The following is an 18,785-nucleotide window of genomic DNA, read 5'->3' as shown; positions in this document are numbered from 1 at the left end:
CTTGTTTACAGGAGTCTGACCAATACAAGGCTAAGCTAGGCTTGGTTTGATGGAAATAAGAGAAAAACAGAAAGTTGAGAGGAATTTCATATATTCTGCTTCCCTCAACTTCTTGTCAAACCAAACACAGCATTAGAGTCAACTTATAATATCATTTCTTCAGTAGGTAAGTACTGTTGATGGGATCTGAAGTTCTGAACACAGGTTTCATGTCTGGGCATATTGATTGAGACTACAAACGGCCTGCTACTGCTTAGCTGCAATGGTAAGAGTGCCTTTTCAAGTAAATGCTCAGGTTTCCCTTGGAGCAACCGGATAACAGAAGCTGATATGATGCAACTAGAATGCCAGTATACACAATAGCAGGCCTTTCCATTTATAAACAACTCATTGACATTTAAGTTAATTTTGATGACAAAAAATGTTAGCACTGTTCCTTCTGTGTAGCTTGATATTTATGTGGTTAGCTAGGAAGAACCACTAGGACTTCCTCTTAACATGTTAGAAGGAATTAATTAGATTGTTGCTATTGGCGCTTCCTCTGGTAAAGTGAATAGCCAACAAGAGCAGACATGAGAAATGTCCATAGGACCTGCAGGAATACAAACCAATGGGAAAGAATTAACAGAAAAATCAAAATCCAACTGATAGAAAGGATGGAGAAAGGAGGCTCATTAGTACCGTGTTGATTGTGTGCCACCTTTCAAGCCTTCTGATCCGCAATTGCAGGTCTTCAATTACAACTTCCATTGGCGAAACCCCCCTTCTTGGTGAGGATTCTGCAATAGAACTGCTGCCCTGTTTGACCACTCAAGTTAAAATTGAAAAGTAGAGAGTAAAAAGGATGAAGAGAGGGGGGAAACCCTGATGCCTCTACATCCCTTCCCTTTTTTTATTCAAAGGATAAAACTGAAGTTAGGTACAGGTCTCAAATGCATCACAAAGCATCTTCAACATGAACTAGGATGATCCTTGCAAGATCGCTTATTCCTCAACTATATTTGCAATCAATTCATATAATTCTAGATATTAAACTAGGAAGCAACAGCCAACAAACCAATCACAAGACCTTAATTTCAGCCCGCCGGTATCAAATTAACCTCTATATTGGATCTTTTTTATAGGCTTACGCATGTAGACATCTCAACAATCCTATTGAACCAACCCAATCAACATCTATGTAACCTTCTATCTCAAGACTCCTTCCATTCTTGTATAACAAACTATGACCCAGAGCTCCTTTCAAATATCACACAATCCTTATATTGCATCCTAGTGTGGAATCCGAGGATTCTGCATAAAAGGACTTACCACACTATCTGCAAATGATATATCTGGCCAAGTAATAGTCAGGTAGATTAACTTACCCACTAACCTTCTATACCTCCCAGGATCTTTAAACTCTTCACCTGCATCAGTATTTAATTTGACATTTGGCTCCATGGATGTTTAAACTGGTTTTGGCACCCAACAGTTTCGTCTCCTCTAACAAGTCAAGAACATACTTTCCTTGGCACAAGTTAATACCATGCTTCGACCTTGCAACTTTTATTCCCAAGAAATACTTTATCTTACCAAGATCTTTTGTTTGGAAATAACCATGCAAAAATTCCTTCAATCTGTCAATTGACTCAATCTCTATACTACCACTACCTGTTGTAACAATATCATCTACATATACCACCAACAAAATCTTCCTAGCTTCAGACTCAGTTGAATACTAAATGGTCACTTTGCACTGCTTCATACCAAAGACTTTTACCACTTCACTAAATCTGCTGAGCCAAGCATGCAAAAATTGTTTTAGCCCGTAGATTGCCTTCTTGAGTTTGCACACTTTACCATCCTCCCCCTAAGCATCAAGCCCTAGTAGATACTCCATATAAACCTCCTCAAGAAGATCACCATGTAAGAAGGCATTCTCAATGTCAAGTTGAAATAAGGCTAGGCATACACTGCTACTAAAGATATCAGAACTCAGACCGATCCAAACGAGCCTCTTCCATTGCTTGATGCCACCCTAGGGAGGTAGTAGGTTCTTGGGCATTTTTAGGGATAAAATCAAAGGATAAAGGGGAAACAAACTAGCGATGGGAAGCATATAGGCAATGTTGTCAAAATCTTACGATTTATGATACAATTCACAATTTGAATCATGAATCCCAAGGGTTTCGATTCGAATCTTATGTTTGAATCTTCTTTTGCAAAAATCTTACGATTTTTGTTTGAATCCTATGATTTGATTCATAAATCTTAGGATTTATATGATTCCTGCGATTCATTGCAATTCAAATAAATTCAATTAAAAATTAGTTTTCTACATTATCATTTTTCTATTCATATTCAGTATTATCAAGGGACACTTGTTTTAAAGCCCTTACTATAAAATGATTTATTTACACTATTTAAGACCATCATTGAGTTTATTTTGCATCATATATAGGTTAAAGAGCCATTTTATGTGAATTTATTTGACTTTCAAGTCAAATTTGATTATATCATCTTGGGATCTTGGGCTTCTATTGTACATGTGGTAAATTCTATTGTTTGAGGTACACATATGGTAGATATAGATTAAAAATAGGATAAAATAACTTTTCTATTATTTAGCCTTTTAATATATCTATACTTAATATTTTGAAAAGTTTGTAAAAATAAAAATAATCTTAGATACAATTCACAATTTGATTCGATTCAAAACATTAAATATAGGTGAGAAGCAGAGACATAATTGGAAATGGGATGAGAAGTACAACTATGTTTACCTTTGTGCAATGCAATGGAGAAATCATGGTCAGAAGGAGGAGAAACAAATATTGGATCCGTCAACGGAAAGGGATTGATGGAGTCGGTGTCTATCTGTGAGTATACACTTGCGTGATTGGTGATCATTCAATAATAACCTGCACTAGAGGAGATAAAGGTTTGGACACAATTAGAACTATAGGAATGGGGTCGTCAATTGGAACTAGAAGAGGAAATGCAGGAGGCAAGGGAGGAACATCAAGACTAATAAAGAAATGAACAAATTCAAAGAAAGTGACATTTGAACAAACAAATGAACATTGGAAATTGGGATTATAGCATTTATACCCTTTCTGGGTTCTAGAATAGCCATTAAGACAAGATACATTTTGTGGAGATAAAGGTTTGGACGCAATTAGAACTACAGGAATGGGGTCGTCAATTGGAACCAGAAGAGGAAATGCAGGAGGTAAAGGAGGAACATCAAGACTAATAAAGAAATGAACAAATTCAAAGAAAGTGACATCTGGACAAACAAATGAATGTTGGAAATTGGGATTATAGCATTTATACCCTTTATGGGTTCTAGAATAGCCGACAAGACAAGATACATTTTGTGGCACGTGCATCCAACTTGTCCATCCCGAGCTCCAGATTATGAACGAAACATACACAACTGAAAACTCTAGGAGTAAGAGGAAAATGAGACAAAGTAGGAAACAAAACTGAGACAGGAGAGTAACCTTCATGGATAGACATGGACATCCAATTAATGAGAAAACAAGATTTAAGTACATCACTCCAAAACCATTTGGGAACATTCATATTGTGTATAATGGACCGACCAATTTCAAGGTAGTTCTTTCATTCAACCACCCCATTTTGTTGTGGTGTGTATGTACAAGAAGTTTGCTGAATTACACCATGTTATTCCAAATATTCTGAAATGGTATGGAAAAATACTCTTTGCCATTATCAGAACAAAGTATTTTAAATGTGAACACAAAATTGAGTATAAATTTTAGCATGAAACTTTTGGAAAATGGAGAATAATTCACTTCTTTCTTTCATAAGATAAAACCATGTCATTCCTGATAATCATCAACAAAAATTACAAAGTACTTGTAACCATTATAAGACAATTTTATTTGAACCCCAAATATTTAAATGAACCAAAGAAAAAGGACTCAAAACTCAACTATTGACTCTAAGACTAAAGGAAATTCTCAATGTTTCTCATACTAACACGACTTACATTCCAAAGAAGAAAGATGACTCAATGACGGAACAAGTAACTTGAGTGCTTTAAGAGATGGATGATCAAGCGGTGGTAAAAGCAATGAGAATCTACTAACACATGAAATTAAATGGGAATTTGGGTACATATAAAACAGAGGATAAAGATAAAGATGTGAGGTTAACATTACTGGCATCACAAATAGGAGTAGAACCATTAACTAAGGTAACAATTTGGGATGTGGAAGATTGAGAGAGGGAAGAAAACACACTTGGGAGTCCTAGTCATATGATCGGAAGCTCCAAAGTCAATAGTCCAATGAGAAGGTTTGGATACCAAACAAGCCATACTTGAGTGGGCAAGGGTAGTTGTGTTTTGCTAAGAGAAAACCTGAAGAAACCTTTCGTATTTATCATGTGGAATACTCGCCATCTCCTTCCCAGATGCACTTGTAGATGTAGGTGTCTGGTCAGCTTGTTGATTCTCATTGATTTCACCACCACCACTTGTCACAACATGATTAGCCCATGTAGAGGGAGGCCCATGCATATCATAATAGAAATTAATAGTATGCCCCTCCATTCCATGATATGTGCATTTCCTAGGACCACTGCTGCATCCTTACCACAACTTCTCCTTGAATCTCAACCTCCACTATGTCCACCAATATGGTTAAGCATAGACCACCTCAGTCCCCTTATACTCCATTTCCACCTCTATTCCAATGACCTCCCCCTCTTGCCACTGCAAAAGCAGACTTGCCGGAGATGGTATGGCTCTCTGAAGGCCTAATAGAGATCCTATGAAGTTGGGCAAACACCTCCTCAAGAGAGGGAAGAGCAGAACCACCTAATACTTGTGCTCTAACTGACTTATATTCAAATTTCAAACCCACTAAAAACCTAGTCACATGAAGTTGTTCCCATTGTTGCTATTGAATTTTAACATTAGATGTCAAAGGATGATATACATTAATTAAGCTCATTCCAGAGGTTTTCCATACTAGCATAATACTCCTCAAGACTCTAATTTCCTTACTGTAGATTAAAGTACTTTGATAAAGTTGATACACTCTTGTAGTGTATCATGTTAGTGGTCCGATTAACACTGGTTCATTTCTAGGTCAGAAATGAGAGAAAGAGAATAGAGAAGAGGAGAATAGAGAGAAATGGCTGGAGAGAAAATCGCCCTCTCTCAATGACCACCCTCTTATTTATATGTTTTGGAGTTTAAGTACAAGGACTTTTATGTCACTAATTAAGTATGGGATACATAACTTTAACTGAGATAAAAGAGACAAAGCAACTATTAATAAGAGAACATAAATACTAAAATACCCTTGACTACCTACTACAAAACCTAGTAACTAGGGGCTTTCTATGGGAACCAGATGATGAGAGGAGGGATCATAGGGTGAGATGGGAATTGGTGATTAGAAGTAAGAAGTTAGGGGGTCTAGGAATTGGGAATATTCAGAAGAGGGATACAGCCTTACTGGGAAAGTGGCTGTGGAGATTTCCTGTGGACCAAGACAAACTGTGGACAAAAGTGATAAAGAGCATTCACGGGCTGACGGAAGATGGTTGGGATGCTGGAATTTCGGCTAGAGCTTCAGCAACAACACCTTGGAAAGCCATCCATGCCATTCTACCTTGTTTTCTACCCTTTGTCAGGTATAATTTGTGTTCTGGAAATATGGTGAGATTCTGGGAGCATGTGTGGGTGGGGGAGACACCTCTTAAAGATCAATTTCCTTCCCTTTTCTCCCTTTCTAGATACAAAAAACTTAACTGCCTTTTCTTTAGTGTCTTCCGTTGGCCCAGGACTTCAGATTAATTGGGATTTGGGTTTCAGATGAGGCCTTAGAGATTCTGAGATGGATTTGGTGTCGTCCTTGATTCAGGTTCTCCAAAAGGTTTCTTTAGATCCGATTAAGGGGGATTCCCGAATCTGGACCCTCTCTTCTTCTGGCTCTTTCAGTTGTGCCTCCTTTTTCAGTGCCCTGGCCCACTCTTCTGTTGCTCCTGCCTCACCCTTTCCTTCTAAAGAAGTGTGGGGAAGACCGGTCCCACCTAGGGTTGGAGCACTCTGTTGGGAAATAGCTTTGGAAACAATTAATACCTACGATCCTCTTCAAAGAAAGAAGCCTTTTTGGTGCTTGTCCCCGCACTGGTGTACCCTTTGTAAAGCGGATGGTGAGTCTTGTTCTCATTTACTTATATCCTGCCCTTTTATTTCTTCTATTTGGGAGTGGTTTCTCTCTTTATTTGGTTGCAGGTGGACTCCTCCATCATGCATTCGTAGCCTCTTCACCTATGCAGTTGGTTGCCGGATCAAAAAGAGGGGAAAAATCTTGTGGAGGTGTACCAAGGCAGCAGTTTGTTGGACGATTTGGGAGGAAAGGAACCAAAGGATATTTGCTGAAAAAGAAAGAAGTAGGGACACGATTATATAAGTAATTTCATTGAGGGTAGCACAATGGGTAAAAACAATGAATCTCTTTGAGGATGTTTCAATAGAGACCATCATGAATAATTGGCAGGAGATAGTTGTCTCAGCTCCCAGTAGACTGAATGTCTTTCCGACGTGGACCCCTCCGATGGAAGGCTTTATCAAACTCAACTTTGATGGGAGCAATGAAGGAAACCCAGGGCCATCAGGGGTTGGTGGTGTGTTCAGAACAGAGGCAAGTTCAATACTTCAGTTATAGCTCTTTTTTCTGGACCAATTGGAGTTGGAGACTCTTTGAGAGCAGAGATTCAGGCCCTCCTAGAGGGGGTAAAAAGGGCTAAGGAGTTGAATATAAATAAGTTGATTATTGTAGGTGATTCGCAAGTGGTAATTGGTTGGATAGAGAAGGCAAACGACGGGTTATGGGCTTACATTAATGAAAAAAGACATTTCAAGTGGCTAACCCAAGGAATGGATGTGCGTGTCTGGTGGGTTAAAAGATGTGCTAATTCATTTGCAGATACTTTGGCCAAACATGGGGTGTGAAGAAGTCATTTGTTTTAGGCTACTATGTAATCTTATTGTTGGGGGGTGGTAAGAGGGTTTACCTCCCCCCACCTTTGTATTTTAATTTTCTTATAAATTAATGAAAGTTTCCTATTACTGATAAAAAACAAACTTGGGTGGGCCCAACTCAAGCCCGAACCAGCCAAGCCCAAAATTTTACACGGGCTGGGCTCGGGCCCAAGAAATTGGGCTTTTCTATTTTTCGGGCTGGGCCCAAGCCTAGCCCTTAGGTAGCTCGAACCCAGCCCAACTATACACATGTATATATATGTTAATTTTGCATACATATTTACATATATATACATACATATTTTGCATATTATATATATATATATATATATAGTATACATATTTGCATAAATACATATATATGTATAATTTTAGAGTGGGATCATTGACCAGCCTAGGTCCAGCCTGGGCCCCCAACCCGAGTTCATCAAATTACAGTGTGGACTGGGCTCGAGTTGGGAAAATCAAGCTTGACCTTGGGCTCGGGCCTTAAGCCCAAATTTTAGGGCCAGGCCCGGGTTGATCATAAACCCGGCCCAACCCGCCCAACTTGCACCCCTACTAGTAACCCATTGAACAAGTCAAATGGGTCAATGATTCAATTATTAAGATCAATGGGTTGCTGACCAATTCAATGGGTTTTTTCTACAACCTAGTGGGGTAGAGGTTGACCCAAATTAGGATTGTATATCGGGTCACCAATCTGACCAGCCAGGTCAAAGACTAGTTGAAATCACTACTTACAACATAAAAACTCCATAAAACCTTGTATCACAGCTAGGGTATGAGATTCCACCTTCTTTCTCCCATAAATCATCCCTAAAGTTACTAGGGTTGCAACTTGGGTGGGCTGGCCAAACTGTGTCAACCCAAGCCCAATCCTAAATGCGTCAACCCAAGCCCAACCTGCATTGGGTTGGGCTTAGGTTGGGTGGGTCTGTTGGGTTGCACATATCATTACTTTCATATTATTGAAAATGAACCTTATTTTGCTAAAAATTCTGAAAAAAATATTTATTATATTACAACATAGCATTTTGACATCATATTTATAATTTCCAGCATATTTTTAGTATATATGTTCATTGAAGTCAAGCTATGATTGGATTTGGACCTACAATGGGCGAAAATTTTGGTCAGGCTTGGGCTACTCAATGCCTTACCCCAAACCTAGGCCATGATTTTGCTAGGCCCTAGTTTTTGAACTTGGGCCCAACCCAAAGCCCAAAAGTTTAAACAGAAACCCTAAAAAAGTTTGGGCTAGCCCTGGCCATTCTTCGGTTGGGGCCACCCAAGTTGCAGCCATAAAACTTATTGCAACTCTGATCTTAACATCATTGTTTTAAGTGTTTGTAGTGGCATGTGCTTGGGTGGAGATATGTAAAACAGAAACACAGCATAAAATAAAAGAACAATAAAGGAACTCTTTTTAGGTATTCTTCCACAAAGTGGTATGCTAGTGTAGAGGACTTGAGATGAACAAGAAGTCATCAGACAATCAAAAGTCTCTTCCAGAAAAACAAAGACTATCCCTGTCTCATCCCATCCAACCTTAATTTCTATGCTTTCAAAATAGGGATTTTATGCTACAATGTTGTATAAAATATCCTTTATTTGCATATTTGCAAACTTTATTAGAAAAAGATTAAATTGCATCATGATCATAAATTTAGCACATCTTACTTGGTGGTTGAATACTCAGCACCTAGGCACCTTTTTTTTTTTTGATCAATAACACTTTCATTAATTCATCAATAGAAGATTTACAATAGAAAGACAACCACGCTTATCTTCCAAGAGCAACAAAGAACCTCAAGAAAAGGAAAAAAAAAAAAGAAAGAGAAAAGAAAGAAAACACACTAAAGTTACAACTTGGCCCAAAAAAGTGAATCCCTTTCTGCCCCTTGTTTAGCTAAACCGTCAGCTAGGGAATTAGCCGATCTTTTAACCCAACGTATCTTAACTTCCATCTCCCGCACCCGCCATTTGAATTTCCTCCTCTCACTATTGTACTTCCATAAGCACCTAGGCACCTTCTAGCCATCATGTTACTTCATTGGCAATACTGATAAAAACAATCATTTCCATCAGCGTATGCCAAGTGAAGTCTATTTACAAAGAACATAACATGGACATATATTAAAGGAATATTTCATGATATGGAAAAAAGTAACTATCAAATGTGCTTCTTTCAGAGATTCTTAAATCACCATGTCAAACAACTTATTCCATAGATGATAGATAGATCCCTCTGTAGTGAGAATGGGCCGAATGGGCCTTCTTTTGCAATTTCCATCCACAGGTAATGCTGACTAATGTGTGGTTGCATAGAATTCACTAACCAGGTAGGATCATCCCCCTCCGGTTTCTTCTTGCTCCCAGTAATATAACCCCATTTTCCTCTACTACACACATGTATCTTAATAGATTGAGACCAAGCTAAATAATTGGTCCCATCTAGCTTCACAGTAGTCACAACCCCAAAAAAATTCTCCACTGACCCCCATGTCCAAACCCGAAAACTGTGGAATATTTGGTCTCTCCTCCAGCTTGCTCCATTGAGTAACAGATGCAAATGAAAATCAAATTAGGGCTTACTAGGCTAGATTTACTGTTCTAAGCAAAAAACAGCCTTTCGACCCCCAAAAATTAGGGTTTCACAAGGTCCTGTGGGATGAGAGAAAGAGAGAAACTTCAACTGCCCCTTCCAAAGGTTCCAGAATTCAATCCAACCAAAACCGCCCCTAATAGAAATCAAAAGGCTTACCTATGATCCCCAAGCGCCTGGTTCAAACTGTCTCTATGACCTGTAACAAGGTTTCTCCAGTTATCTAGGGTTTTTGGGAAAAATCTCCAAGAACCTGCCATAGGCTTCAACTAAGGATGAAAAGCCTCCACAAAACTCTCCCTAACTGGGCTGCATAAGTAGCTGATTGATCAACTGATCAGTTCTCATACACACTATGCATGGGCAAAGAAAGGAGAAAAAAGTCAAAAGTGAGAACTCGCTCTAATAGCAAGTTGAAAATTACACCTACAGTAATTCAGATAATGCAAGAAAAGAAGAAAAGAAATAAAGAGAAAGAAGAAGAAAGAAGCTTCAGCAATAGGTTGTGGAAGAAGAAAAGAAGGGAAGAGAGAAAAGAAGAATTCGAACCTCTCTCTCTAGCCCCCTTTCATTACTTTTATTAATAATTCTAAGTCAGAGTACAATTACTTGGATGCCCTTAATGGGGCAGCCAGTACTAAAGAAATAATTAAAGAAAATAAAAGAAGGCCCATAAGGCCCATAACTAAGAAATATAACTTTTAAATACTACTTAAAAGAAATAAAGAACACTAAGGCCCATTCGGTCCATTCTCACTCTGAATCACTGTAGGTGTAATTTTCAACTCCCTCTAAATGCCAACCACTCTACACATGCGTATATAACACAAACCGTTGGTGACACAGAAAGTGGAAGCATTTTAACCTTCTTCCCGAACCATTCTAACAATAGAAAACTTCAATTTATTAAATTACTTTTACCACAAAAGTACAAGGTTTGATTGACTTCAGCAAGTTCCTATCAATGTTTCAAAGTAATTTGGATTCCCTTCAATGAGTTCAATTTGAGATTTTAAACCTTGGTCACAGTTATCTGACTCAACAAATAAGCACGGCAAGGTACCCAAGAACTTCTCTCTATAATAGATCATTTTTATATTATATTTTGCAAATAGAAATCCCATTGACATACCTGAGATTGAATGAAATCCACAAGTTGCTGCAATCTTGTAGCTTGGTGACTATGAATTCCTATTGAGCTTCTTTCAAATGCTGGCAAGCTTTCCAGAATAATTTGAAGATAACTCTGTGCAGGTGCAGAGGGGAATAAGAATAATCAATGAAATCAATGTCATCATGCTCAAGCACACGAATACACAGGTAAGCACACCTAGGAATTGGATTACATATTGAATAACAAACCTTGGTTGTATATGAACCATCCAGGCTAAGCGATGAACCAGCAGCAGCCACTACATCTTTATTTGTTCCTTTAATTTGAATGTAAGGATTTGGGACATCTTGTAGATGATCAACCTCAATAAGAATCTATGGACATGATAGATATGCAATGTAAGCTTAAAGCTATGAAAATCAGATTCTGAACCCTTAACATACTCATGTTGAAAAAATGAAAAGTACATGTTTCCAAGTCTCTTATCAAATAATTCCAACGTGATGAAATATGCAAATAAGGAACTCAAGAAACAAATGATATGATAAAAGAAAGAAATTTGTATAAAATATTCCTTATCAAGAGTAACTGATCAAGATAGATGAATCATACTGGAGTCTTTTCCCTAAATAAAAATTTGGTTTCATCTTCACCGACATGGTATCACAAATATTCCTTGAGATTGTTATCAAATATATAATAGGTTTACCCAATTTTCTTGGAAGATGAGGCTGAAGACCAACATTGGGTAATGGCCTTCTTTTACAAGGCTTAAGACAATCTGGGGTTGATTGGATCAAAATCCAAAAATTGGATGAGTGTTAATCCTTAGATAGCAAAAGTTGCTGGATAAATGGGAACCATCATGGGTGAAGTACTGTGCACTTAAGTGGGTTAAAGTGAAAATGACACATATTCTTTGGTGCAAGCACTACCTGAGGGCAGTAAAGGAGCATTGGCATCAGTTGCCCTACAATCACAGCTAGAGATCCAAGGGCCTATAGTATTCAGAGACAAGCTCCTGAGTGGTAATGATAATGAGATATTTTCTTGCTATTTTACATCTTCCCCAAGTAAGCAAATTTATTCTCATAATGTTAACTTTGTCTAACAAGTGATCTTTCTATGAGGAATTATCCAATAAAAATGGCAGAACAGAAAAATCAACAAACCTTTCCATCTTGGTAAATTAATGCAGATGCTTCAATGTATGCCACAGCTTGATACCTGGCATTGGACAAGAACAGGCAAATGGCATATCAACATTCTGTAAGATGCTTGGCTGGCAAGAAAAAATAAAGAAAATTTTACTGTTAGTGGACCACATCATTCAGTTTTGCATTCTGGAACTTTCTTGCATTTTTTAGATCAGTTTTGTAAGGAAAAATAAGTCACTTGAAATAAAGTTTTTTAGAGTCAAGAATATCCTGTGGGCCCCATAACTCTATAGACCAACCAAAAATTTTGCAGTAGGTTGTAAAAGTTCCATAGAAACTACCAGGATGATAAGCTCTGAAAGAAAAATCAACTTCAATTTCAATTTCTAGGTTCTGAAAACATGGCCCTGCTAGTGGAATTGGAATAGTATGCTGTTTATTTTGTTACAAATCTCATAGAAAAGGAAGTACCTTCAAGGCTTGGACCAATTTCTTGATGACTCTAACGTTAATGAAGAAAGCTTTTTTTTTTGATAAATAACATTAATAGAAGAAAGTTAAGAGCAATAGATTTGATACATACTAATAAGCACAAAAGAAAAAGGAAGAGAGATAGATAGCATATCCAGAAAAGGCATCTGTGATTTCCCCACTGCCAAGAAGCATAAGATGCACCACCAGAAAAGGATTACATATGACAATTAGGTCCTACTTCAATGTGCTCTTCTTACCCAAGGTTAAGAAGTCCAGCAACTGTGCTTATGCTGATGTCAAAATCCACTTTAGGCTGTATGATAAAGTTTCCTTCTCTAATTGGCTAACAGAAACATTGCATAAAGCAGTCAAGCTCTCGCATGCAAGTTAAAGCCACTTTGATAAAGCATAAACCAGAACATAGACCAGAAAAAGAATGTTTTAATAAATGTAAGCACCAACCTCACGTATTAATAATGCAAATCTGCCTTCACACATCCGAACTCGTATGCATTCACTTTCAGCCAGCTGTCCATTAGAAGGTGTTCCAGGTAGCCGTAAATATATATCAGTAAAATTCTGAGCAGAACTGCAGAACTTTGCAGGGTCAAGTATTCCCAATATGTCCTTATATGCCACCTGAAATAGAGAAGGAAACAACAAAATATCATGTGAAAGCACTTTAGAGGAATTTCAGGACAAAAGCACTTTGAATGATTTTACCTGTTTATTACTTTTAAGAATAAACAGTGAGCTCTCAGGAGAAAGCACAGGATCAAAGTCATTTCGAATTTTAAGCTGAAATAAGACCAGAAAACATAACATTAATGAAGTTATCCACACAACCAACTCTCAGGAGTGAAAAAATGTCAAACAAGTACTCTGAGATAATTTCCCAGTCAACTAACATGTGCGTGAACAAGATGGGGTTCGATGTATTGCTGGAACATGGGAAACACTGTCATCATAATTTCATTCTGTGACATAAAACATCCAACCCGGTTTTTGTCCCTTTGAACTCTAGAAATGAGATGCGAATGCACGCCTCCTACCTGTCAATTATTAATTAAAAATAAATTGTAGGATCACAGAGTTCTTCTCTCCATCATCTGAAACCAGTCACCAGGAAATTTGGAGGCGAAGAAAATAATGAGAAATAAAAGTTATATTCAGAAAAAGAGAAGATGCCATCCTTACAACAGCTATCCACAAGTCAAGTGATTTTCGGATATCAGGATGCAGAGCATACACTCCTTCAAAAATAACCTGATCAGATAGAGAAAAATTAAACGATCAGAAAGACTCTGAACTAGGTATTAGGTGAAAGTCAACAACTTTAGAGAATAGTGATCATCTTTAATTGTGAAAGTTGTGTAGCTATATATATTAGATGAATGATTATCTGATAGGTGTCCTAACAAGCAAAATACATCTCCACATAAAATACAAACAAAATGCCTCAATATTCAGTTGCCAATGTAACCATCATAATAAAGGTGCCAGTTTTATGATTTTGAATGTTTAATCATCTGTTACTCATCAAAATTAAATAAATAAATAAATGTTTAAGAAGTTCTGCTTTTCAACAACAGGGATCACCATAAAAGTGGAATCTTGAGGTACAACAAATATCATAAATGGCCTTGCCAGAAGCAAACTATCACAGCAACAGTTTTAAGACCGCTATCACCCCTAGTTGGTTTGTCAATGTGTCAGTGTCATATTAGTAGTGTTGAACTCTCCATGTGATTGGCAGCCTTAGAAGATCATAATTGCAATATAAAATAGAAATAGAGCCTTATGGGAAGTGTTGAACTCTCCATCCTAGATTGTCTATTACAAATGATTTTCAACTACCAGGATGTTCCTTTTTCAAATATGAACTTCCATTCCCTTTCTCATGCACACATACAAAATACAAAGAAAGAAAGAAACACAGAAAGATGACCACTCGACATCTCATTAGATTCCATTGGACAAACTAGAATAGGATGTAAGGAGCTAGAGAAGGATCTAATCTCCAAAATGATATGGATTAGCAACCAATAAGGCAATAACCGAAAATAATGACCTGCCCTGGCCCTTGGATGATGATGACGGATAGGAACTGTAGGTTTTCAAGACTGCTATTCAGTCTTGATCACTAAGAGATTTTAGGTTCGATGAGAAGAGAAAGTGAAGAAGATGTAGAAGAAAGAGTGATGGAAGAGCAATAGAACACAGATTTTGAGGAGAAGAACAGAATGTCAATATTCTGCCGCCGCCACTTTAAGTTAATATATATAGGTTATGCTAGTTACATGAAAGGACATATCTGCCCTTGGTGTTTACATCATAACTACTAACAAATAACAACCAATATAAAACTGAAACTAGAAATAACAGAACAACAAAATAACCACAACTGTGACTAGATACATTCTACCCTACAGACAGAGTGGTACCACAGCTGTGGGGCCCACATCAATGTTCTCTACACTCCCCCTCAAGTTGGGAGTATATGTTCATCATTCCCAACTTGGATAGATCCGCCTCTAGCTTCTTTCTTGATACGGCTTTAGTAAGAATGTCGGCTAGCTGCATACTGGATGTGATGTAAGGGAGGCATACTTCTTGAGATAAGACCCTCTCTCGCACAAAATGACGGTCAACTTCAATGTGTTTGGTTCTGTCATGCTGTACCGGATTATGTGCTATATTAATGGTGGCTTGATTATCACAGTACAGCATCAGGGGTTTCTCATACTCAATACCCAACTCCTCAAGTAGAGATCTTAGCCATAGGATTTCAGCCACTCCATTGGCCATGGACCTGTATTCTGCTTCAGCACTTGACCGGGAGACCACACTTTGTTTCTTACTTCTCCAGGAGACAAGGTTTCCTCCCACAAGGGCACAATATCCCGAGGTAGACCTTCTGTCATCAACACTCCCAGCCCAATCTGCATCAGTATAAACCTCCACCTTCATGTGATTGTTGTTCTTGAAAAGTATACCCCTACCTGGGCATCTCTTCAAGTAGGCTAAGATTCTTTCTGCCGCAAGAAGATGTGTGGTTCTAGGAGAATGCATGTACTGGCCGAGTGAGGCAGAGATATAGGAGCTTTCCTACCAGTTGCTGGAACATAACTTTATCTTCAAGAAGCTCCCCACTCTCGACACTAATCCTGTGATTCTGTTCAATTGGTGTATCTGTAGGCTTGACACCTAACTTTCCAGTTTCTGCCAACAGGTCTAGGACATATTTCCTCTGAGATATAAAGATCCCCTGTTTGGATCTAGCAACCTCAATACCCAAGAAATACCGGAGTACACCAAGGTCCTTCACCTCAAATTCTTGGTGAAGAAGCTGTTTAAGAGACTCAATCTCATGGCTATCATTCCCTGTGACCACAATATCATCAACATATACTGCCAACAGTGTCAAAGAGGATTCCACCCTCTTGATGAATAGGGTATGATCTGACTGGGCCTGTACATATCCAAACTTCACAAGTGCTAGTCTGAATCTATCGAACTAAGCCCTAGGTGACTGTTTCAAACCATACAAAGCCTTGTTGAGCCAGCAAACCTTCTTACCTACTTCTGCATCATAGAAGCCAGGTGTGGCAAACGCATATAAACTTCTTCCTGCAGATCTCCATTAAGAAAGGCATTTTTCACGTCCATTTGGTATAAAGGCCAAGTGTGACTTGCTGCAAGGGACAAGAGAACTCGAATAGTAGTCATCTTGGTTACCGGTGCAAATGTCTCCAAGTAATCTATGCCATAAGTCTGTGTAAACCCTCTTGCAACTAACCGAGCTTTATACCTCTCAATAGATCCATCTGCATTATGCTTCACCGTAAATACCCATCTGCATCCAACTGGTTTCTTTCCTTTTGGCAAATCAACTACCTCCCAGGTGTTGTTCTTCAACAGAGCATCCATCTCAACTTGCATTGCATCTTTCCATTCAGGGATGGATAGGGCTTCTTGCACTGTTCTTGGAATAGGGACATTGGAAATGGAGCTAAGGTAGGACTTGTAGGTAGGAGATAGGCGATCATAGGATAAAAAATGGGAAATACAGTGGGCTGTGGATGTGGTACAATGTCGTTTCCCTTTACGGACTGCAATTGGAAGGTCAAGATCATCTGTAGGGGAAGTCTCTGTGGGCTCTGGGACTGAAGTATCTGGACCTGGAGCTGCAAATGAGATTGGAACTGGTCTGGACTGCTGATGATCAGGATCAACCTACCTACACCGCCTGTGATAAACCCTCAACTCCCGATCCCTCTGACCCTCACCACTGCAGCTTTCCCTCAACTCCTGATCCCTCTGACCACCCTCACCATTGCAGTTCTCATCACCCAATGGAATAGGAAAAGGAACTGCCCCACTCTCACTGCTCTCCCCCTGAAGACAAGAACTCAAACCCCCACTCTCAATACTCTCCCCCTGAGGGGCAACCCGAGGATAATAGGGCGTCCCCTCAAAGAAAGTGACATCCATGGAGACAAACTTCCTCCCGGAGACAGGATCATAACAGCAATAACCCTTTTGAGTTTGTGCATAACCAAGGAAGATGCATTTGGAGGCTTTGGGTTCGAACTTGGAGGGATGGGGTCCGAGAAGCTGAACAAAGCAAGTGCAACCGAATGTCTTAAGGGGAATAGAAAACAAGTCTTCACGTGGGTGTAGAAGCGAAAAAGGAGATCGCATATCAAGGACCCTGGAAGGGACCCGATTAATAAGGTATACCGCCGTGAGGATAGCGTCCCCCCAGAAGCGAATAGGGACATTGGAAGTAAACATGAGGCTTCTAGCCACTTCCAAAATGTGCCTATTCTTCCTCTCGGCAACTCCATTCTGCTGAGGTGTATGAGGGCAAGAGCTCTGGTGGATAACCCCATGATGAAGAAGAAAAGATGTCAATGATTTAGCAAAGTATTCCTTTGCGTTATCAGATCGGAGAACTTTGATCTTGGCATCAAACTGGGTTAGGATCATTTGGTGAAAATTTTGGGTCAGGGAAGGTACCTCATCTCGTGAACGCATGAGATAAACCCAAGAAAAACGGGTATGGTCATCAACAAATAACAAAAAATATCTGTACCCACCCATGGAAGGGATATGATAAGGCCCCCAAACGTCAGTATGCACAATATCAAAAGAATTATCACTCCTTTTATTACTCAATAAATAAGGCTTTCTACAATGCTTAGCAAACTCACAACTTTCACACTGTAGCTAAGACAACTCAATAGACTCAAATAAAGTAGGAAACATACTCTGTAAAGATCGAAAAGACAAATGACCTAATCGGTTATGCCAAAGCATAACCGGACTCACACTCTTAGAAACAAAAGACAACTTCTCTACTAACTCTCCCTGACAAAACCGCTCCTCGAGCAGATAGATCCCATTCGTCTCACGGCCAGTCCCAATCACCTTCTGCGTCTCCAAGTCCTGAAAAACACATCGGTCAGGGAAGAAGGTTACTGAGCAGTTCATATGCTTGGTAATACTACTGACTGAAAGAAGGTTAGTATCAAGCTTAGGCACATGCAAAACAGATGATAGGGAGATAGTATCTGAAAGCTTGATGTCACCCTTCCCAGAAATAGGAACCACGGAGCCATCAGCAATAGATACCTTATCTCTACCAGAAGACAAATGGTAAGTAGTAAACAGTGAAGGCAAGCTAGTCATGTGATCAGATGCACCTGAGTCTATTACCCAACAAGGTTCAATAGTACTTGGAGCTGAGGCATGATAGGCTGAAGCTCAAGTACCTGAATAAGCGAAGGCAGATGTGACAGGGGTTGATGGAGGCTGCGGTGGCTGAGCTGAATTTCCAACCTCCTTTTCTAGCTGTATTAGTGCAGCCCGAACTGCAGCTAAGGTCTCCAAAAATGTTCCTTTTGTGCCAGATGAGGATGCTGAATCAGTGTTCATGGCTACATGAGCAGTGCCCTTCTTGTTTCTTAACTTCGCAGGAACCAAGTGGGGATGCAATTTCCAACATGTCTCTTTTGTATGTTTGGGTTTCTTACAATGTTCACATACTACATCCTTCTTGTCTTCCTTCCTCCTGTCCTTCTCTGAATCACCCCCTGATTTGGGTGTAGCCGCTACAAAGGCTGATATATTTTTTTTTGATCAATAACACTTTCATTAATTCATCAGTAGAAAATTTACAAGTGGAAGACAAACACACTTATCTTCCAAGATTCACAAAGAACTTCAAGAAAGGAAAGAAGAAAATACAAAGATACAAGGACACTAACATTACAACTTAGCCCAAAACAAGGAATCCCTTTCTGCCCCTTGTTTTGCTAAACCGTCAGCTAGAGAATTAACTGATCTCTTAATCCAACATGTCTTAATTTCCATCTCCCGCACCAACCATTTGAATTTCCTCTTCTCATTGTTATACTT

The 18,785-nt window shown here is 39.0% G+C and overlaps 1 protein-coding gene across 8 annotated transcripts in view; it reads right to left on the bottom strand.

The window, feature by feature from the left end:
* Positions 1–353: 353 nt before the first annotated feature.
* LOC104609946 (P-loop containing nucleoside triphosphate hydrolases superfamily protein) overlaps positions 354–18,785 on the bottom strand; it is a 54,417-nt gene continuing 35,985 nt past the window's right edge. For 5 of the 8 annotated variants that reach the window (XM_010276392.3, XM_010276393.3, XM_088903379.1 and 2 more), the window contains 10 exons: positions 13,560–13,628; positions 13,271–13,414; positions 13,086–13,160; positions 12,825–13,001; positions 12,620–12,705; positions 11,904–11,958; positions 10,980–11,105; positions 10,750–10,863; positions 682–798; positions 354–592 (listed from right to left, as the gene is read on the bottom strand). In XM_010276392.3, the coding sequence (XP_010274694.1) occupies positions 527–592; positions 682–798; positions 10,750–10,863; positions 10,980–11,105; positions 11,904–11,958; positions 12,620–12,705; positions 12,825–13,001; positions 13,086–13,160; positions 13,271–13,414; positions 13,560–13,628 (1,029 nt within the window). In that variant the 3' untranslated portion in view covers positions 354–526. Of the gene's footprint in view, positions 593–675; positions 799–2,765; positions 2,909–9,047; positions 9,075–10,749; positions 10,864–10,979; positions 11,106–11,903; positions 11,959–12,619; positions 12,706–12,824; positions 13,002–13,085; positions 13,161–13,270; positions 13,415–13,559; positions 13,629–18,785 lie in introns of those variants that run through there. The other 3 variants (XR_016085569.1, XM_010276394.3, XM_088903380.1) reach the window with 3 other exon arrangements.

This window comes from Nelumbo nucifera, chromosome 4 (assembly GCF_055504915.1).
Source record: "Nelumbo nucifera cultivar China Antique chromosome 4, China Antique-T2T, whole genome shotgun sequence".
NCBI classification, from domain to species: Eukaryota; Viridiplantae; Streptophyta; class Magnoliopsida; order Proteales; family Nelumbonaceae; genus Nelumbo; species Nelumbo nucifera.
The sequence above is the reverse complement of the archived record's forward strand: the minus strand, read 5'-3'. Positions and strand labels throughout refer to the sequence as shown.